At 44.3% G+C, this 22,690-nt stretch overlaps 2 protein-coding genes across 4 annotated transcripts in view; one reads left to right on the top strand and one right to left on the bottom strand.

Moving 5' to 3' along the window:
* The window catches only part of uvssa (UV-stimulated scaffold protein A), a 36,394-nt gene extending 27,163 nt beyond the window's left edge, over window positions 1-9,231 (top strand). For 2 of the 3 annotated variants that reach the window (XM_039813932.1, XM_039813933.1), the window contains exons 10-15: window positions 1,764-1,962; window positions 3,347-3,460; window positions 4,318-4,501; window positions 4,594-4,705; window positions 7,863-8,040; window positions 8,766-9,231. In XM_039813932.1, coding sequence (XP_039669866.1) covers window positions 1,764-1,962; window positions 3,347-3,460; window positions 4,318-4,501; window positions 4,594-4,705; window positions 7,863-8,040; window positions 8,766-8,859 — 881 coding nt within the window. In that variant the 3' untranslated portion in view covers window positions 8,860-9,231. The remainder of the gene's footprint in view (window positions 1-1,763; window positions 1,963-3,346; window positions 3,461-4,317; window positions 4,502-4,593; window positions 4,706-7,862; window positions 8,041-8,765) is intronic. The other variant, XM_039813934.1, reaches the window with a different exon arrangement.
* Window positions 9,232-13,963: 4,732 nt separating this feature from the next.
* Window positions 13,964-21,294, bottom strand: nkx1.2lb (NK1 transcription factor related 2-like,b). The gene is made up of 3 exons (XM_039813930.1): window positions 20,629-21,294; window positions 18,468-18,681; window positions 13,964-15,136 (listed from the first exon to the last, which is right to left on the bottom strand). The coding sequence occupies exons 1-3, from the start codon at window positions 20,941-20,943 to the stop codon at window positions 14,406-14,408; spliced, it is 1,260 nt and encodes a 419-aa protein (XP_039669864.1). The 5' UTR covers window positions 20,944-21,294; the 3' UTR covers window positions 13,964-14,405.
* Between the last annotated feature and the right edge of the window lie 1,396 nt (window positions 21,295-22,690).

Genomic DNA, 22,690 nt, shown 5'->3' with positions numbered 1-22,690 from the left:
GTTCATTCATTCGGAGAAAGCATGGCTCTGCTCTCTCTCTCTCTCTCTCTCTCTCTCTCTCTCTCTCTCTCTCTCTCTCTTTTCTTCCCCTCCTGTCCTGTTCTGTCATTCTGATTATCAGTCCTCTTATCCCTCTCTTTGCTGTCAGGACACTATCTCTCTCTTTCTCAAATTAACATTTTAATTACAGGCCCTGCTTAACCCCAGAAAATCAATACCTCTTTCCGGCTTTCCTCTCTCTTGCGCTCTCTCCCTCAAACCCCCTTAACCCCCTTTTTCGCTCTCTTTCTCTAACCAACCCCCCCCCGCACACACACACACCACACACACACGCACACTCTATACACATTTCCTCCATTGATCTGTGGTTAACATCTAGACAAACCTCGGCCATGTGGCGGCTTGAAAAAAGATTGAGTCGGGATTTCACCATCCTACAAAGAGAGGGAGAGAGAGGGAGAGGGAGGGAGAGGAAGGGAGGGAGGGAGGGAGGAGGAAAGGTTGCGGAGAGACATGCCATTACTTTGGTCCGTTCTTTTTCAAAATCACCGTACTTTGAAAGTTGAAATGATATAAGGCATGTAAGCATTTCAGCATGTATTGTATAAAACGCAGAGTTTAACTGAACAGCAGCTGCTAGCACTGACAACAAGGGCACAAACAGCTGCGACTCTTTATCCATGTTGAATTAACCTCCGGTAGTCACGGCTCACGGTCCGTTTTCTTCCATAAAGGGTCAGTTGATAGCGGTGTGACCAATCAGGGAAGGACGTGTCGGAACTGATAAGACCCAGTCAGAGTGACTCTGGATGTCTGCATCATCGTTTCCAAACGTCTCAGTTTGTGTCCGTCCAGACTACAACGCTACCTGGAATTTACAAAGTTAAACGAGTTGGCAGCATTTCCAAAGGTCTCTGTTGTAGGGGCTTGGAAACGCAGCGGTAGTGTGGAAGCGTATAAGTGTGTATGTAACCCTGAGAGACTCTTCTTCTCTTTTATACTTCACCAACTTTCTGCACTAGCTCTCAGACAGTTTGACTGTTTTGTGTGTAAGTAGTTTTGTGATTAAAGCAGTAGAGTAAATATGCAGACGGGCTGTCTTCCTGTTCAAACAGAACACGGCCGATCATGTGCATGGTAACCCGTGGCAGTGACTGACTCTCTGATCTCCAGCTCAGCCCTCATAATGTGTGGGATCAGCTTACTGCTGCTCTCTGACCTCACCTGCAAGTCTGCTCAGTCCCCAGAGCCTGCTGACCACACACACACACACACACACACACACACACACACACACACACACACACACACTCACTCACTCACTCACTCACTCACTCACTCACTCACTCACTCACTCACTCACTCACTCACTCACTCACTCACTCACTCACTCACTCACTCACTCACTCACACACACACACACACATATATATATATACATACACACACACACACGCACAGACACGCAAGCACACACACACACAAACAGACAGACACACAGACACGCACACACAGACATGCAAGCACACACACACACACAGACAGACAGACAGGAAGACAGACAGACACACACACACACACACACACACACACACACACTGTCAGTGTATTTGTCTGTTCAACATGAAGAGACAAACAGCCCAGAATACAACTAAGGTTAATGTAAATGTAGTGAGGATGTGTAGATGTCTGGACCGGATGGTGGTTCGACTGCAGCCCAGCGTTCAGGATGGTCCTGACCTCTGGTCTCTGTTGGTCTGCAGGTCTCGATCCAGCTCCGTCCTCCTCCACAGCACCGCCACCTGCTACAAGACCTGCAGCTGCACCTCTTCCGTCCTCCTCCACGTCCTCCTCCTCCTCCAGGCGGCTGAAGCGACTCATAGAGGAGGAGCAGGACCCAACATGTGCGGCAGCCACGCTGCGCCGCCTCAGACAGAGCCTGCCTCCGCCCGCTGAGTCCAGGTACACCTGCTGTAGTCCTGTCACTCTCCCTCCACCTGTCCTCATCTCTCATCCTTCTGCTCTGTCCACCGCCTGTCCTTCTACCTCACACACCACAACATTTACATCCACTTCATTAATAATAAGAACAAAAAAAATATAATATGTCTAAGAGGAGAGGGGATATTGTTGCAATGTGGTTGTACAATGTGTGATTTAAAGCCTTTACAATTTAGATGCCCTTAATCCTGAAGCCATGGCGCGTTAATGAAGCACAACTGGAGAAGAGAAACTGTGCAAGCATTGCTTCAGTGTTGAGCCAGTGTGGATGTACTCAGTCATCACAGTTCAGGTTGTTCTTCAAACAGCAGTCTCACTGCCCGCTTTCTTTTAATTATGAACATTAAAATGAAAACACAGGTACTTGAGCCTAAATGAAGTGATCATTTTGTGATCTCTACAGCATCGTTTAAGACTTCCTTAAGAGATCGGCCATGATGTGTAAGTAATGACATCAGTGTTAGTGTCCTTATGTTCAGCCACAGTTAATCCATACGCTTTGACTACTTTGACTGCGCTGTATAAACACATGCATTATGTATGGAGAGTTGTCAGAGCGGGGGAGGGGCGGGGGCTGCCTTATAGGATGCTGAAGGGCACCTCGGCAGTGCAAGCAGGTGGACTGTACCTGCAACAGTCCACTCTGTACTCGGTCTGTACGGGGACTTGAACCGGTGACCCTCCGGTCCCCAAGCCAAGCCCACGCAGATGGAGCTACTGCCGCCCAGTAAGACTTTCAGTATATTTAGAAAGTGGCACTGGGAATATCCCAGCATTGTGAAACTAAACCCAGACTCTAGATGCCGAGATCATTCAGAAACAAATTCTGAGCCATTTTCGGAAAATAGTGCTCGTCAAAAAGTGCATAAATCTAGAATTTTCAAAGTTATTCATACTGCATTGTGGAAATTTCTGCTTTTCCATGGATAAATATCAGATTTTATTTGTAATACCACCTCACCTTTGTAGTGATGGCCCTATGGCTTAGTTAAAGTATTTTTTTTTTCTTTCTAGTTACATAATTCAGTGTTTCCCCTACCATGATGGTGCAAAATTATGTTTAAATGCACAGTTGGCACAGTAGAAAAACGTTTTAAAAAAACGTGACGTTAAAAGGGTGCCAAGCACCCCTAAAGCTCTGCTCCTAGAATCGCCCCTGGTTAACGTACATTTTTAGTTCAAGCAGTTCAGATGTATTTCCCTGTGTATTCCTCCTCTGTACGGATCAGACCCACAGTGTGCTGGCCAGGTGCTCCGACCTCAGGCCCGTGTATGAAAAGGTTTCCCACTCAGAGTGGAACTTGTCTGTGCATGACGTCTGTTTCTCTCGTCTGTCCTCCGGCAGCAGCTCCTCTCGGTCCGGCTCAGACCAGAAGGCTGCTGGCGCTCCGGTGGTTCCATTCGGCCTGGACCTGTACTACTGGGGCCAGGAGCAGCCCAACGCTGGCAAGATCATCAAGTAACACACACACACACACACACACACACACACACACACACACACACACACACACACACACTTGTGTCACACATGACTGTACAGTTCAGTAAGACGTGTGTTTTCTAATATAACAGTAGAATTATGATCTGTCATGGCATTGCTTTGTTAGTAACTGAATGTCGGTGCATGTCAGTATTTCATTAGTTCTATCAGATAAAGCAATGGTTCCGAACCTTTTTTCCTTGGCGCCCCCCCTACTTATGTCTAAGAAAAGCAGAGCCCCCCCTGCCCCCCCTGAAACTGAAGTGGAGGTAACTCTCGAGATAGAGCCTTACTTTCTTTTTTGATACAGAGCAGTTTTCAGCACTTTTACGTTTCTCCGCCAAGTTTCATTCATAAAATATTGATGCCGTGGCGGCAGGAAAAATCGAGGATGATAGCAGCTAGCAGCTGACCTGATGACAGCAAGGGTCCCAGGTTAAGGGGTCCCGGAGGTTTGGACTACTAAGTAGCCTGCCTACAATTTTAAGCGAGAACAAAAATATATAGTTTTTATACCGACTTTTGTATACATTATATATTCAGAGTTTAGTATTTTGTATATTTAGTATATTTAGTGTATTATCATAATTTGTTTAACATGTGCAACAAACTTTTTTACCTCAACCTCAAACCAGATAAAGACTTCACCCGTGATCTTTGCCGCCCCAATAAGGGGTGCCCGGACCCCAGCTTGGGAACCACTGAGATAAAGGATTTATGTTGTTTTTATAACAATAAGTTTTATTTTATGAATGACTTTTTACATTGAACTGGGTCTGGTTTTTTTTGACGCCTGCGGATCCCTGCTGGTCCTGTGTCTTGTCCCTGTGCAGGTCGGCCTCTCAGCATCAGTTCTGGGTCCCCATTGATGTGGACGAGGAGCGGGAGAACAAGGAGCTGCAGGCAGAGAGCCGGAGCAGATACATCTCCTTCCCCGGGAGCTTCACTCCGGTCAGCCATCACTGCAGAGCCCCGGTTGGCGGGGGGAAGCTGTGCCAGAGACAGGACCGCCTCAAGGTACCAGGACACTTTGTGCAGGTCTCTTCCTGTCCCCCCCCCCCGTGCTGTTAGGGTGTGTGTTTGAGCTGTGACTGTGTGTCCCGCTGCAGTGTCCCTTCCACGGGCCCATCGTTCCTCGAGACCAGGAGGGCCGACCCTGCCGGCAGGAGGACCGACTGAGGGAGGAGCAGGAGGAGAGGAGGAGGAGGGAGGAGCAACCTGGTGAGGAGCCATGCACCCACATACTGGAAGAGTCGCAGAGAGGGACAGGGTCCAGCTGCAGCCACACTGCCAATCACTCACACACCTTCTAATCTAAACGTGAAACCACAGTGAAGAGGAAATGCAGAGGGGGCACTGCAGCCGAAGCCAAAACGCTTCCTTTTGATCAAGTCATATCCAGTAGCTACTTATGTATTACATTGACCAAGTGGAATAAACAGTTAGCTTTTAAGACTGTCACTACAAACAGCCGTCAGAATGGAATCTCCAACTAAATCTAGTAAGACCGTAAGATGTGTTAAAAAGCTTTTGGAAAAAGCAAGTAGGTAAACCTTGAGTTTTTGTTTCCAACTTTCACTCTCAGTAATATGATGCATTACTGTTTTTTTTTTTTTTATTCCTCAAGGTCTACTTACTACCTTTTTGTGTGTCTTCCACCACCTTTCTCGTGGTCTGAGGAAGACCACTGGTTGTGGTATATGTACTGTAGTTCTACAAAAGATTATTACTCATGGGTAGTTTGACATAAAAAAAACATGACTCGTGTCCACTTTCTAGCCTTCTCCAGAGCTTTTTAGCATGATCTTTTTAGTTTGCTCACTTTCTTGACACGTAATCAGTAAATCATGGTGAGCATACTCCCTTTTTATGGAGATTTTAGCCACAGAGGTTTGCTCTGTGAGGAAGACGCCGCTGTTTTCTGCTGCTGGGGAACAAACTGTGAGCTCTGGTGGATAGACAGCTATGATGATGTGTTTTCCTTTTTGTGCACCAATAATACAGCTGATCTCGTGTGTGTGTGTGTGTGTGTGTGTGTGTGTGTGTGTGTGTGTGTGTGTGTGTGTGTGTGTGTGTGTGTGTGTGTGTGTGTGTGTGAGATTGTGTGTGTGGCATGCCGTCCAGTGAGTTGTGAAATAGCATCTTTTGTTACCAACTGCACTATCGATCCATGAGTCAATCTCACACACACAGCGGGGGGTGGGGGGGCGAGCAGTGGCCTGAATGAGCTGATGGCCTCAGCTCCCTCACACACCAACAGCCACAGGTAAATAGTGTGTTTGTGTGTAAGTTAAACAGGCAGTGGGGGACATGGTAAAGGTCATCTCAGACTAGTTGTCATAGCGACAGACATGGCTGTCTCCAGACCCTGGTCAAAGGATCGGTAGTGTTTCACTGAGTGAGCGTTTGGTAGACTGGAGCATCTGAGAGCAGCGGGCCAGTTTGGCTGGTAAGGGATCTGGGGTCGGGGGTGCAGTGGGGGACACCATGGAGCTCCTGATGACAGATGAAGAGGAGCAGCTGGCTGTATTGCAGAGGTGTGGGGGGGCTCGTTGGGTTCACTTTCAGGCTCCTCATCCTTATAGTGAGCATCCAAACATGCTGCCACTGTACGGCACGCAGCAGCGTTCATTTCAGCCCAAAAACTGAACGCAGGGGGAGCAGAGTGTTGCTTCAGGTGCCGCTGACATGATGAACTATGATCCATGAAGTGCAGTCAGTGTATTACACCCAGAAGTCTGCAGGGCATTAGACGCCAAATCCCTGTGTCTGTACTGTTTACAGTAGAGATATGGAGTTCACATTACAGAGTACGCCACTTGTAATCTGAACTGGAAGTGATGTGACACAGAGCAGTCCGGGCTCCTTAGCATGTCTTCATCTCAGCCGCTAAAGCTCTCAAACTGGACACTGAGCTCCAATCACAGGAGATTTACTTTAGTAGCTGTTATTCACCTGTGGAGGTGGGCGTGGTCTGCAATCAGCTGCAGTGGAGAGAGGTGTGGGGATAGATCAGGAGAGCAGTGCTAGGTGAGTTAATTGTTTCAGCTGATCGTTGTAGTAATTAAACTCTCCCTTTATATGCTGTAGCGTGCTGGACCTTCAAATGACTGCCACGCACCTCAGAGACGCAACGCTGTGGGATATTGTTTTGTTGGTTCTTTGTTAAAATGTTGTGAGCAACGGGCTGACAGCAGTGCACGGTTTGTGGTCATAAAGTTGTGTTAAAAGTCATCATCACACACACACACACACACACACAGACACCGGCTGGAAGGGCTCAGAGGTGTTGACAGAGAAGAGAGTTCTGCTGCAACACTGATTACATGTAATGCAATTTTATTTAAGCAGGGACAGTGTGCAATTAAATGTTCTTTTTCATGTTATTTTGTATTTTCGTTCTTTCTCAAACTTCTCTAAGATCACAACAAAGTGATAGAAGACACACACACACACACACAACACACACACACCCACACACCAACACATTGTAAATGCAGCTGCTCCTCTTTTGGCATTAATGATTCTCCTAAATACACCAGCTGCTTTTCAATTACTGCTCCGCTTGTGTGTGTGTGTGTGTGTGTGTGTGTGTGTGTGTGTGTGTGTGTGTGTGTGTGTGTGTGTGTGTGTGTGTGTGTAATGAGGGATAGTTGAAGGTCCAGTCAGACCCAGGGTCAGACCGGCTGATTAATACCCCCTCACCCCCCTCCTCCCCCACCTTCCCACACACACACACACACACACACACACACACACACACTGAGCTGGGGTCAGCGTTTTGACAGAGTGGAGCGCCCATCACAATCACAGTGTAATTACTTTGCATTACTGCAGCTTTATCTCTAATTCCAGCGCAGTAGGTCATTAACCAGACGCGTCTCTTCCTTTAGACGGCGCTTACTCTGATCGCAGACGCAGAATTATGGCATTACACTTTTCATTAACACCACTATTTGATCCAAATGAGCATGCACTGTTTACTACTTGTGCTCTGTAAAGCTGTGGGCTCATTGATGTTATCAGCTGTAATGACTTCATTACACTTCTCATCACGTGACTTTTTGTCAGTGAGAGAGAGAGAGAGAGAAGCTGTTTGAACAGGAGACTGACGCAGCTGCTCTGTGAAGTCATGTCGCTGCTTTTCGAATAGATTCAGTTTGTATAACGCACGCAGACATAAAGTATTGTGGAACCTGCTGAAACTATGACACACTTTACTGGCTCAAATCACACCAGGACCACGGAGCTTTGAATGAAAGCCACATCTTACCTCATCCTTTAGTATGTTGTGTGTGTGTGTGTGTGTGTGTGTGTCCCCCGGAGCCATAGATGAAAACATCAGCCCGGAGAATCAAAGGATGTCTTTCTGTTGCAGACTGGCGAGATGCAGAGCTGATGCGAGACATCGAGGCGGCGACAGGAGAAGACCTGGGTTCTGACCGGGTGGGGAAAAAAGGGAAAGGAAAGAAGAAGAAGAAATACCCCAACCTGAGCGACCTGAAGCAGAGCGCCAACACGTCCCGCTCCAGGCTGGAGAAAAAAGTCTTCAACAAGTACGTCACTCCCTGTCCCTGCAGGAACAGCATTTTTTTTTTTACCGCTTGAGTGTTTCTGAATTCACAGCGTTGCAGTGTGCGATGCTTGATATTAACCAAAAGTTACCAAAACACTTTTGTGTCGTCGTCGGCAGAGCAGACGCTGTAAAAACTAACTGTCGCGGCTGTAAGCAGTCCAACAAAGTGCTGCCGCGAGGGACTAAACACTGAGAGATGCATACAGTAAACACACTGTGACACGCTCGAGATTGCATTGCAATGATTTATTCCTCCCCACGTAAAATACAACTAGCGCTGCAGTTACCGAATGTGAAGTTACTTTGTGAGTCGAAATAAGTGCGTTAGTGCGGCGGTCAACAGAAAGTGTTCGCTCGCAGGCTCCCCCCCTCTCTGTCAAAGCCAAAAAAAACCAGGTGAATCAAACAAAATATGTTATCACTTCCGCTCAAACCGCGATGAAAACGCCCACCACCTACAATATAAGAGCACAATATAATAATCAATAAATGATGTAAATGAGACCATAAACTACGTACAATATGTGGCTTCTACACTAACCATTATCTGTTTATTCACAGAAGCGGGCAGTCTCGCAGCTAAATGTTTAATGGCCTAATAAGTCCGTAGCTTTATCTCTAACTATGCATATGTTTCCTCTGCCAATGTTTCTGTGTGAAGATTTTCCCCCTGAATGTTTCATGGTGTCCATCCTCTGTGTTCAGGAGCGCCATGCGCAGAGTAGCGGAGGTCCAGAGCAAAGCTGACAGGAGAAAACACGACAAGTTCTCCAACCAGTTCAACTACGCCCTCAACTGAACGACACACACACACACACACACACACACACACACACTGAAGTTGTTTTTACTGATGTGCATGTGCAGTTTGTCAGTCTGATAACATTGTCTGTTTGAACAGTTGAATGATTTCACTGCTGTCTGATAAGGTATTGAGGAGAAGGACGTGTACAACTTCTGAGACACTTGATGAATTACAATTGTATTTCTTTTGGTCTCATTTATCGGCCAAATTGGCCTAATATTGCCTTATCAGCCAAATACAATTTCCATTTTGTGTAACTTAATATCGTTTGTACTCTTGTTTTTGTATGTTCTAGTTGAATTTGTGGTTGATGTTAGGATTAAAGCCATGTGTTGTACATGGACATGTTCAGGTTTAAACTGTGAATCTGTTTGTGTCTTTGTTCTGTCCTCTACTTTCATTTGCTTCATTTAGTTAATTTATTCATTTCAAACATGTCACACTTTAAAACAAAAGAACACAAAACTAAATCTGACAACATAAATAGATATTCAAAGTCTGAAAAGGAGTAGAGAAAGGTTTTCACTAATCTGGTCTGACCCCCTCTGCTTAACTGAAACAATGAAATCCTATTTTCATGCAGCACCATATTGAGAAGGTTTGGACTGGAAGTTACAGACAAAAGAATTGAGGATAAATGGGATCATTAGGGAATGAATTCCATGTCATATGTTTTACGTTATAAACTTTTAATTTGGTAAAACTCAAACACAGACAGACACACAAACACACAGACAGACAGACAGAAAGACAGACACACACACAACCACACAGACAGACAGACAGACAGAAAGACACAGACTGACAGACACACAGACAGACACACAGCCATACAGGGGTTAGTGGTCCTCCCCCATTCTCTGCATGCCTACATACATTTATGGACTACGGTAACCAACACAATATTTAGACTACTTTACTTCAAAAAGGTTCTGAAGGTAGGAGTTTTACTTGTAGTACTTTCACAGTGTGGTATTTGTATTTTTACTGCATTAAAGGATCTGAATAACACCCCTTGGGTACTTACTAAATATTAGTATGTAATATATTTCCTTATTTTCTGTGAAGTATATAAATAACGATAAGACCTGTCCATGGTGCTGAAATATGCGCCAAAATAGAAACAATGAAGCAGAGCTCTGCGTTGCGTCCTATGATAATAATGACCAATAAAATAGCGTTACCATTCCATCTTTGAATGATCCCACCAATTGAATAGGGTTCTGCCTGTCCTAGTTATCAGCTCATCTTCTCTGCCCCATTGAGAGGGTGAATCTTGGTCCCCCTGGCTCCCCCCTTGCTCCCCTGACTCCCTCTGGCTCCCCCCTGGCTCTACTGTAGTTCCCACCCTGCTGCTAAAGGCCACAGCAAGGCCTCCACCTCGGCCTGTGCTCCTGGAGAGTTAATAACTACAGTCGGGAGGGCAGAGGTCCACTTAGTGTCAGCAGCAGTCCCCAGTCATAATCCAGATTATGGGATGTGATCAAATGATTCCGGATAAAGGTTTTGTTAGACAGAGACTGAACGTTGGATAGAGCAAATTTAGCTGTGGGATTGACTGTGGTACACTTAATGTTGATGGTTTTAACCCTCCTGTTGTCCTCGCGTCAAATTTGACCAATTTTCCGCCCAATTTTTCTATTTCATTTTTATTTATTTTTTTAACCAGATTGTCCAAAAAATAACGTGGATGTTTCCATACAACGCTCTTCACAAGTAATCAGTTCACTACTTTCATTGAGTGTGGGTGCTTTATTCAATGTTAGAGCATTTGAAAAAAATAAAAGTAAAATAATTTTGAAAAAATTTACAAAAATGTCTAAAAAAAGCGACCCCCCCCCCCCACACACACACACACACACAAAAAAAAGTGTAGAAATGAGGGGAAAAAAACGTCAAAAGAAAGTGACAGGAAAAGTGTCGAAAAAGATGACCAAAACCAAAACGTTGGGAAAAAAAGTTTGTAATTTTTAAATTTTGAACCAGAAAAACATAACATTGATGGGAAAACAACACAAGGGTTAATGAACCTGCTCAGTGGGGCGTAGTGGATGTGGAACAGTCTTAATCAGAAGACGAACAGGTGCAGGTGTTAGGGACAGAGATGGACAGCAGGGGGTGCTAATACCCTGCTCAGTAGATGGAGATGAAACCACAGAGGAAGAAGGGCATGAGTGAGATGTAAACAGTGAATCACATGGATGTCTGTATGAACCTGAACCGGATGTGTTTGGGTGGATGCTGGTGACCATTCCAGATCAGGTTTAGATGAATTATCAAACCCACATTGTGAGCTCTACCGGTGGACTGCAGCCACGTGTGAAGACTGAGTAGTCCACTGAGACAGACTTCCACAACCTTTCCAAAGATGGCAAAATAAGATTTGGTCAACTGGAATTGTTGGGGAGCTGTGTGATTTGTTCCCACATGGACTCTTTTAATGGAGGATGGGAGAGATGGCAGTAAACATGGAGTTTTATTTTGAATGTCAGACGCACAGGCACCGGGGAAACGGTGTGTAACTGCATTAAAGAAGCACACATTCCTAGTTGTTGAATCATCGACAAACCTCAAAGGGTTGAGGGGGAGAAAAGCAGCCGAGAGGGTGTAGGCTGGGCTCTGTCAGGACAAACAGAGCACGCTCAGAATCCACATGGTCGTCAGACAATAGCCGATGGGTTCTGAGATTGCATTTCAGCCCAAAGGTTGTACAAGGTGTGGGGCGCCCTTCTCACTTATTTTCAAAGGTCTGCTGTAGTTTCTGTGGAGCCGACCTCTGACCCGCTGGCCTTCTGCTGTTTCCACCCATCCTGCTCCTTTCACTTCCGTTATCTCACATTCACTTAGTTATGGTTAATATCATTCTGTATGTATTCATTCATTTTCATTTATTATACAGGAAAGGATTACAAGTATCATTAAGTTACAGTTTAAACGGGCCTGACTCAGTTTAAAAACTGGTTTCCAGCAGGTTCCTTTTTTTGCCGAAACGTAGAACATAGAACACAGTTACGGCACATGAAGACAGAAACACTTGTAAAGGACATTAGCATGGGCTAGACTGATACAGACAACTAAAAACAACAATACAGACAAGACTTGGACAATACATGAACAATCAATGAGTGCAAGTTTAACTGTTAAGAAGGTACAGTTTGTATGCCTTTTTGAAATATGTGATGGATGGTAGTGTTCTGACGTGATGGGGAAGTTCATTCCAAATGTTGGTGTATGTATGAAAAAAGGATTTCTGACCGTAGTTGTTTTTGTATGAGGGAACTGGAATGAATGCCCGTGAAACTGACTTAGTGAGGCGTACTGGTCTCATATTGTGTGTCGGGAGAAGTGCAGCGAGTGTTATTGGTGAAGTGCTATTTTGAATCTGAAAATAAAATGTAATAGCGGTGGCTGTTTATGTAGTTCTGGTAAATCAGAGCGTTTGAGCGTGTGAGTGCAATGCAATGGTGAGACCGCTTTGGAAGACTACTGTGGATCTTGAGCGCTCGATTGTATAGTCGTGCTATTGGTTCAGTAATGTCCTTAGTGGTAAGAGACCAGATTGGAAGACAGTAGGACATTGTTGAAAACACAATTGCATTTAGGTAGGTTTCAGAAACAGAAAAGGAAAGATATGATCTCATTTTGTTACACACATAAAGTTTCTGATTCAGCTTTTTTGTTAAGTTAGAAATGTGTTCCCGGTATATAAGGTGTGAATCAAGTAGCACACCAAGGTAGTTGTAAGTCTTTGTGACGACAAGATCTTGGTTTGCAAAGGTCATAGAATCAGTGAAAGAAAGACTAGCTCATATTATGGAGGGTGCTGAACTAGCTTTTCTTGTAACATTGTTTTTATTATTTATACATATAGCCTATATATTTAATTTCCTTTCTCTATGTAACTGTATTATTGTATTGTAACAGGGGTCTTCAACGTTTTTTAGCTTAACTGTAAGAAAGATGGATCAGGGACATACAATATATTGTATAAAATGAAGTTGCCTAAGGAGGCCTAAAGCCTTTATACACCTTATATACCTTTCTAGTGCATAGAATATTAAGCTATTACAATAATAATTGTTGGCATGGTTTTATTAATCATCTTTTAATGGTAAACATAAATTTGGCACAATGAATACTTAGGATGAGCTGTATCTGTGGATGGCTACCTTGGTGATTACTTTACCTATAGGCCAGTAAGCCTATCAATATTGTTTTTTTTTCACGAATAGGCTGATTTATATTCGCTAATAATATGTTGGATTCATGTTAAGACATTATAATTATTGACAAAACTTTCAAAACAATTAACAATAATTTGGTGGCCCCCCTGCAGTAACTCTGGACCCCCTGTTGAATATCTCTGTATTATAATACCTGTATTGTAAGATTACTGGTTAAAAATTGAATAAAAAAAAAAAAAAACTTTGAAAGACTTTCGCTCTGCACAGGTTTACCTGCATGCAACCATGGTATACCTGTGGACCTCATATAGGGATTAGGAACTGAACCAGATCCACCTGGTCCATCTCAACAACTATTGGATGGATTGTGCTGAACGTTGGTGCGCACATTCATGCTCCCCTCGGGATTAAAGGTGCTGTAGGTAGGATTGTGAAGATCCAGGACTTAGCCAAAAAATTTGAACATCGACAACTTGTCAGTCCCTCCCCCCTTTCCGCTGAAGCCCAAAACGGTCTCCTAAGCCCCTCCCCCCACAAGAGAGAATGGTTGTGTGTGCATGAGCAGTGATTGACACGCAGTTAGACACGGAAATGGACTATTTCTCATGGCTTTGTTTTTATGCTAATGAGTACATGTGAGCTTGCTAACATGCTAAACTGAAATGATAAAGCCAAAAGCATTTACCGTCATAAAGCGTGTGTCTAAGGGCAGCCTCACAGTGACCCTAGCGTGGCTGTAGACTGCTGATATTCAGACCTTGACCCGGTTAGGGTTAAATGTCCCGGCACATCTTCAGAGAGAGGCGGGCGCACCTCATGTTGTCCGACTGTGGGAAGAGACATGGGAGGACACAGCGAGTCTGAACCCAGCGGCGTCCTGCTGTTCCATCAGAACACAGAGTACACTGGGCACGTTTCATTGGCATTATTTTAATATCAAAGGACGATATCATGTTGAGCTGAGGATTCAGTACATCCAAGGATTTTATGTAAACTGTGAACATATTCAATAAATAACAGAAATGAAAACAACAACAGCTGGAGTTACACGGTACTGACAATAGATCAAGCCATTCCTTAAGTCATAAATAAACATTCAATATTCATACAGACTTTTTTTTTTTTTTTTTTTAAAACAAAGAAATCAACTATTTGTCTATCACGTGGTTTAAAACGGCATTCTGAATAGGGAGCTAGAGCATGTATGTACAGTTTCTGGTAGATATTCACATTCTATCAAAATAATCCGTTGAAATGAAAGCCTTCAAACGTTGGTAGTAAAAAGGGGAGCAGCGCTGAACACGGACAGTCTGTCTGCTGAGAGTCTTCACACTGTCTGTGTGCCCTGCATTCTGTCTACAGGTGTGTGCTGTAGAAGGCGGGCGTAGCGTAGCTCTGTGTCCCCAGCATGAAGGGGGACAGGACGTGGCTGGCTGTGAGGAAAGGCAGCTGGACCAGGCTGCCGGCAGGGGGGTGATGGTGGCCGTAGCCGGCGTGCATGGCCAGGTGCCCGCTGATGGGGGGGGACGGGCTGAGGGGGCTGAGGCCCCCCATGCCTCCTCCCCCTGCTCCTCCTGCTCCCCCGGCGCCGGTGGGGGCCGAGGTGTCGGCTCCGGGGTTCTGTTTCTTCCACTTGGTCCGGCGGTTCTGGAACCAGATCTTGACCTGGGTCTCGGTGAGAGAGAGCGACAGGGCCAGGTTGAGCCGCTCGCACACCGACAGGTAGCGCGTGGACTTGAACTTGTTCTCCAGCGCCACCAGCTGCTCGTAGGTGAAGGCAGTCCGGGCTCTGCGGGGCTTCCCCGACTTGGAGTCCGAGCCAGAGCGCTTCCTCTTGGGTTTGCCCTGAGGGCCCTGGCCCCCGCTGCTCTGGACGTCGCTGATCTGGCCCGCGGATCCTCCTCCGGGGCTTTTGGTGTCTCTGCCGGGGTCCTGGTGGCTGTGCTGGCCCAGATCTCTGTCTCCATTACCGGGCAGAGCTGAGCTGCTCTCCTCACTGCTGTAGGGCCCGTCTGGGGCCTCTGAGTCAGGGCTCCCGGCTCTGTGGTAGTCCTCCTCATCTGGGCCTCGGAACACAAAGCCTTCCTCTGGAAACACACAACAAAGACACAATGTCAAATGAACAGCCATGGCATCTGTGTGTGTGTGTGTGTGTGTGTGTGTGTGTGTGTGTGTGTGTGTTTGTGTGTGTGTGTTGGGCTGCAGTTCCTCTAATGGCCACTACATGCTGGCCCTATAGAGACTTCTGAACAAAGTTGATTGACATCTGCAACACACAAACGCAGAACTGTCGGAGGGCTTTGCAAAGATATAATTCTGTCTCAAACCCAAGGCTCGATTAACCCTCTATAGGGGCCCCAAGGGCCCTTTCAATGCATGTGTGTCCTGTTGCCTTTTGCCTTGTGTCCCAGGTGTGTGGTGTGTCACTGAGTGTGTGGTTATTAAGTTAAACACTAGTACACAGTAGAGGTATGCAGCGTGTCAGAATAGTATGGAGGCGTTGAATCTAAACTGTGAAGCAGGGAGCCTCGGCAGCACACGGCCTGTATCCTTTTACTTTATAATGTGCTTTGGTGGTGTTCAATACATTAGCCTCACAGTGATCCCGGGCCCTTCAGGGGCCCCTGGTGTGACCGTGCAACTTCGCTCAGTGTGTAATCCAGTCTTGCCTTAGCCAGCCTTTGTCCTCGTGTAATATGGTGTTCAATATGGCAACTATGTACTATGACACTTATAACTTAAGGAATTAGGTTGATTCAAAAGTAGGTCAACAAGGTCAAACTAAAATATGTATGTGTCACTGTTTGTATTGTCAATGTTTTTACACTGTTTCTGCATGTATCTCTTATTGATCTTTTATGTATTTTATGTCATTTGAGCCATGTCAAAGACAGATTTCTGTCACGTGTGACAGACGAGTAAGCTTTTCTAATCTTAACAAAATTAGAGTTAAAAGAACTTGGCAGTTTGGAAATGTACTTCCCTAATGTCTAATTAGATCATTTATACGCAAGTCATTCAAACTTTAAAAAAGACTTCCAGAGGAACTAATCACACAATTATAGAAGTGCTTCGTGACAATGAGCTGTTATCAGCCAAACATTTGGAGATCTTCCAGTTGGCAACTCAATCATGTACTGCCCCCCCATATATATATATATATATATATATATATATATATATATATATATATATAGACAGTAATAATCCTATCTCCCGTGCTGCAGTGATTCTGTTGTGGTAGTTTGGTATTTTAGAATATGCAGCTAAAACATGAAGAGTACAAATGTGGGAGACACCCTTAATGCCCTTATCATTTCAGTTTGTATATATGCTTTGGAAAAAAAATTTAAATGCGAAATTCAATTACATGCAAACTAGTTTCCACAGAGAGACTTCTGGGTCCCTGCAGGGTCTGGGGCCCGGGGGCCGTTTGTTTCCCGCTGTGCCCGGTTGGTAATCCAGCCGGGCTGGCTCACGTATCTAACATTTTTTCACAAAACTAAAAATACATTTATAAACCTCCTAACAATATAAGAGGAACATGTTGCAGTTGTGGCACAGGTGCAACATTAAAACGGTTTGATAAAACATTCCTCATTAAGGGCAGGAACATCATATCTCATTTATCTTCCATAACATAATGTCTTCTTTCAGACTGGTGGAAAGCAAACATTTATTTGACTCCACTTTGTCCATTTTGTGTCTGAAGATTTCTCCTAAATTTAACCAAAAAAATAGCATTGGATAATGCCTCATTTGCATATTAAAACATTACATTCCAGAAGACTTGCAATACAAACAATAATTCATGTCAGTAATCAGCTGGGGAAGTTTCATGCTGATGTCTGTTAGCTGAAATATTTTCCCTGTTCTGCTGGAGTGTCTCTGCTTCAATTTGTGAATTTTAATAATTCAAACAAAGTGTACACTATGACTATACTACAGAAATAAAAATATGAATGTATAAAATTTTAAATTTTCTGGTTTAGTTGGCCGAAATAAAAACGCCAGAAGCGGATAACAGTATTTTTGAGCACAGAACCCCCCACACATTTATGTGGAGTTTGTAAAGCACGTCGATTTAAAGGCCCTTACTCTTTCTTTCACTGCCAACACATTTTAGTCTGCTCACTAAAATATTAATCATAACAATCAGCTGATACTGAAATATAAATCTTGTCTAGTGTTTGGTGTGTTCAAAATTCAAATCTTATATATTGTTTAGTGTGTACTGGATAATAATACCCTGTGATTGGCTCACTGTTGGGCCCAAACATGCTCTTATTAATGCATTCATTATTAGTTCATGGTTATTATGGTAATAAGAGCGTTTATGAATGTAGGTGACAAAACACTTACAGAAACCATCCAAATTAATTTTGTATATGACCTTAATAGACCTTAATATTCAGCTTTAGAGTGACTGAAAACTACATTTAAATTCCCATAAACTCCACATGAGTTTGATAAGATGTGTAAGAGTATCTCTTTATTTACAACAATGGTGCAGAGACACATTTACTTTTAAATGGTTAAAAATCTTCTGAACGGATCTCAGTTTTCTCGGTGCAGTTATTAATTAGTTAAATATTAACATGTATGAAACGTTGGACAGTTAGAGGTCATGTTTGTTCAGAAAAAGGGAAATTAAAGATTTAAGGATCGAGAAGGAGAGCAGCAATCTGAGCAGAGGAAACACACACACACACACACACACACACACACACACACACACACACACACACACACAGGCTGCAGTCTGAAAAAGCTATTCACCAATCAATAATACCGATCACACGCAAACTCACGCACGGACCGTGGCCAATTAGCCTGCCTCGTGCCTTCTTTTTTTTTTTTAACTGAGCTTCAATTAAAGGCGACGTGTTTTCTTCTGTCGAGAATGAACATTTCCGCTTCTTCTCAGGAAACTCTTCTCTTTTATTTTCCATTTCTTTCACTACTTTTCTAGGCAGTCCCGGCGTGTCACACACACACACACACACGCGCGCACGCGCGCGCGCACACACACACACACACACACACACACACACACACACACACACACACACACAGGGAAGTTGCCAAATTATTCCTGAAACCAGGATTCACGCAGAAAATAATAATTAAACCGAAAAGAATCGTTTAACAAAAGTTATCACATCTAAATGACACACAATAAAATCAAAAGAAATCTTAATTTACAGGAGGTTAAACACTGACTCAAAATGATCAAATAAACTCTCAAACATAGATTCTGATTTAGTCAAACGAAAACAATTTTAAAAAGCTCAATACAATAATTTATTTTAGGTTTCCGTTTACATTTAGGCTCCAAGACATTTAGACGGAGAACAAACTGGCGGGAAATAAAGCCGACTAACGGAAGCCTGTTCCGGAGCATTAGACGGGACTTACTGCTCGGGTACTCCTCCGGAGCGTAGCAGCCTTTGGCGGGCTCCAGGCCGGGCTCCCCCGCGCCTCCTCTCCGGTTCTCCGCTCCGAACGCGCCCAGCTCGCGCTCCGCCCGGTGGCCCGCGTGCTGCTGCGGGAGGCGGCGGCTGCTCGTGAACTTGTTGGGGTCCAAGATGTCCAGAACGGAGAACGAGGTGGTCCGGTGCCCGGTCGGGCCCTGCAGAGAATCATGGGAATTATTTGACATGTTGGCTTTTTTTTCCATTTAGTTTCATTCATTCATTTATAAACCTTTATTCTTACTCATGTATTACACTCGCCACAATTATTTCAATGTTAAAATATAATGCTAATAATAATAATGCTAATAATAATAATAATAATAATAATAATAATAATACAAGTTGTAATAAATACCTACACTCCTGAAACAACAGTGATGACATTAATGTGTGTGCACAAAGCAAAGAGCACAACATAGACGCAGATATCTATATTTAATATGCAGCGGCACTTTGATCTACAGGAAAACAAAAAGGAAGATAACTCTGATTTGTATTATTTCTGGATTAAATCAATTTAAAACAAACATACGCTATTTTTTTTTCATTTGTTTTTAGAGTTGAATGAAAGCATGAATTCATGTAACAGTTCTCCCATCAGTTTGATCGTGCGTGTGTGTGTGTGTGTGTGTGTGTGTGTGTGTGTGTGTGTGTGTGTGTGTGTGTGAGTGTGCACCGTGTTTATGATATAGATATGTTCTGGATTTATATCCGGAAGATTTATGTCCAGGCGGAAGCTGAGCAGTGAGAGAGCAGATGAGAGAGAAAGAGAGAGAGAGAGAGAGAGCTCGGCTCAGTTCGGGTCAGGAGCATCATGTATTAATGAGGCCAGCATGTCGACATGAATAATCCGCATTAATATTAGAAATAATCCGAGGCCTATTAACGTCTGATGATAAGAATAATCTTCACACAAATAAGATTATTTAATCAACACGGAAGAGTTCCTAATAAACCTCATCAATGGAATTTGATCTAAACATATAAACGTATGACTGAGAACTGATAAGCCTATTTAATGAATAATACTTCAACTAATACCTCATTGAATCATACAGATAATTTTTTTTAAAACTAATAGCCTACTTTATTGAATTTTCGTTTAATAATTTAATTTATACACAAAAAAGGAACCAAAAGCCAAAAAGCAAGGCAAGCTCTCACCTTTGACATTTCTTTTGAGACAATTATGTAGTTGAGATATGAGTATAGGATTTATCCTGTTAATGACATGAAAAGCTCCCGGGAGAGAAGAGCACTTTGCGAACTATTCCATTTAAGGAAAAACAAAGACTGTTTTATTTGTATTCTGCAATTTAGATCAAATGACATCATTCTGAAATGGTTGAACTCGCATGTTTGCATTCTGTTATTATGGATTTGATCCAGTAGTGTTTCCCTGTGAGCTTTATGGAAACTTTCTCTATATATTTTATTTGTAGCCTATTGTTTCCCGTCACATTAAAGCAGCACCTTTTACAGCTACATCTTAATGAAGGCCTCAGCTTGAGTCAGACAACATGAACACACAGGCCGAGACAGGAAGCTCCAGAACACACACACACACACACACACACACACACACACACACACACACACACACACACACATCCAACCCAGGGTTTCCCTTCCATTATAATATTATAATTAATATAATTATTATATATCATTATAAGGCTTAGACGCAGCACCCACGCTGTGTGGGTACCACCTAAGTGGAATGAATGGAAGATCAATGTGAGCATATAAACTAACTAACTAAGACATTCCTCAGATCTAATGCTGCTAACTGGTCCCTGTGGACTTCTTTAGTAAGTTTTTCAGTGACTAGCTTTTTCCAACGTTTTAGACACATATGTGCTAATAACAACGGTCCAAAATGATGTCAACTTGTATGTTTTTTTCTTAATTTAAAAACGTAACATTTTTTTTGACGGAGGACTCCAATTTCATTTGATATTTTTCCTCAGGCACGGTTTTTTTTTTTTCGGGATTTTTCTGCGTTCTTTTTTATTTTCCTGCAAATCTTCCGTCTTTACTGGCTCATTTTCAGTTTTTAGTCCAGCTGTGAGACCACCCCCTTTCCCGGGCACCTGGCCTACCTGCTGTGGCGGGGCTAACACCGGGTTGGTCGGCGGAGGTTCCGAGTTGTTCTCCCCGGCCTGAGCGTCTCTGCCTCCCGGCCCCGCGCTGGAGAAGAGCCGCTTGTTCCCGGCAGCCCCTCCGTCCAGCAGGTCTCCGCTGTCCGGGCCAACCAAAGTCTGGACCCCGTCCACTCCGGGCGCCGGTACCGCTCTCTCCCGACTCATCACGGCCTGGACCGGCTCCGCCACGGGCCCTGCTGCGGCTCTGTCCCGGCTTATCACAGTCTGGACCCCGTCCGCTCCGGGCCCCGGTCCCGCTCTGTCCCGGTTCATCACGTCACTCTCCCTGTCCCATAAATGAAGAATCCGGATCAGAATGCGGAGCGGCTCACAGTGAACACGGCTGACAGGGACTACACGGTGTTCACACCCCGGGCCGGTTCAGGAGTCCCATCACTAACTGTCCCATAGAGAGAGAAAGAGAGAGAGAGATATTTAAACTTCTCCTCCCGTCATCCTCCGCTTCAACGCTGCAGCCCCGGCTCCGGTGATCTAAAGTCTCTCTCTGTGTGTGTGTGTGTGTGTGTGTTATCCCGTGCAGAAACAGCCTCGGCGTCCCGACCTCCAGCCTCGCGCGCTCTGTCTGCTCACCGGTGGGTGCGCACTCTGCAGCCTGACAGGAGTTGAAGGCGGGACGCACGCTCATCTATCTCTAATAGTTCTACACACACACACACTCTCTCTCTCTCTCTCTCTCTCTCTCTCTCTCTCTCTCTCTCTCTCTCTCTCTCTCTCCATTAGTTAGTTAAGCGAAGCCCCCCCTCTCTCCTTCAGCTCGTGCAGCTCTAACGCCTTTTTTGGCTTTTAGCTGGCCCCTCGTGGACCCACTATCATATACACATGTGTGTGTGTGTTATTTATGCCTCCTATTCAACTCTCCATCTTGTAATTGTCTACAAATGAATCCCACTTCCACTAATGGTCTATTATCTCGTGGCTGCGCGCGCGGAGCAGTCCGGGCCAACAGAGCACGAGGAGAAACAGAGCTGAGCGCGCGCTGGCTCTTCTCCTCCGCTGATCACAGATCATACGGTGTGACTGTGGAGCTCCAGGTGAGTCCAGTCAGAGTTACTGTTAGCAGAGGTACAGCTCGGGTGTGTGTGTGTGTGTGTGTGTGTGTGTGTTTGTGTGTGTGTGTCGCCTCGCGCATGCAGCTTCCACATAAAAGCAGCCTTATCTTGAATGCAGATTCCAGGGCAGGGCCTCTCCTCCAAACTCAATTACGGCCTGAATAAAGCCGGTAATGTCCCGCTGCAGTGAAATATTGATTCCTAATCCTTGGCAGTCATTACTATGCCAGAAAATAATAGAGCACAGAATTGGATTTTGATTTAACACACGACGTGTTTATTCTAATGCTCGGGACTTAATATTCAGAGGAGAGGAGAGGAGAGGGGAGAGAGGGGCTGGTGATGGAGCCTCTGACGCCACACTCTTTATATTGTTGTGGAAGAAATGAAAAAGAAAGAGGGTGATGGGACATCTTTCCTGCCCTCCTCCCGCCTAATACACAAGGTCAGCTCCATGTAATTGCCTTGCTCAATGATCCTTAGGGGGAAGAAATTAAAAGTTGGGCAAAATAATGACCGAAACAATGAGACATGATTAGCCAATCAGAGAGCTAAACCCATTACGGCAGCCTTCTGATCTACTTCCTGCTTCCGCGTGCAGGCTTTATGGCTTTATTTTAAAACAGTCAATATATTAACCAGATTAAATATCACAGCAGCTGATTCTCCTCGGGAAATATTAGCATTTTAACTACAGCGGAGGAAACTATAAAGCACCGCCAACACACACAGGAACAGAGGGTGGGGAGAATATGGAAGATCATTAACTATTATGATTATTATTATGTTTATATATTTTTAATCTGCAGATGAAGTCCAGGCAGCTTCTCCTGGTTTTGGATGGCAGTAAATTAAAGCCAGGTTGCCTTGTATAATAATTGATTTAAACATGAATGTAACAGCACAGTGACACAGAGAGAGTCCACCTGGATCTACTGAAGACTATGTCA

This window comes from Perca fluviatilis, chromosome 10 (assembly GCF_010015445.1).
Source record: "Perca fluviatilis chromosome 10, GENO_Pfluv_1.0, whole genome shotgun sequence".
Classification (NCBI taxonomy): Eukaryota; Metazoa; Chordata; class Actinopteri; order Perciformes; family Percidae; genus Perca; species Perca fluviatilis.
The sequence above is the reverse complement of the archived record's forward strand: the minus strand, read 5'-3'. Positions and strand labels throughout refer to the sequence as shown.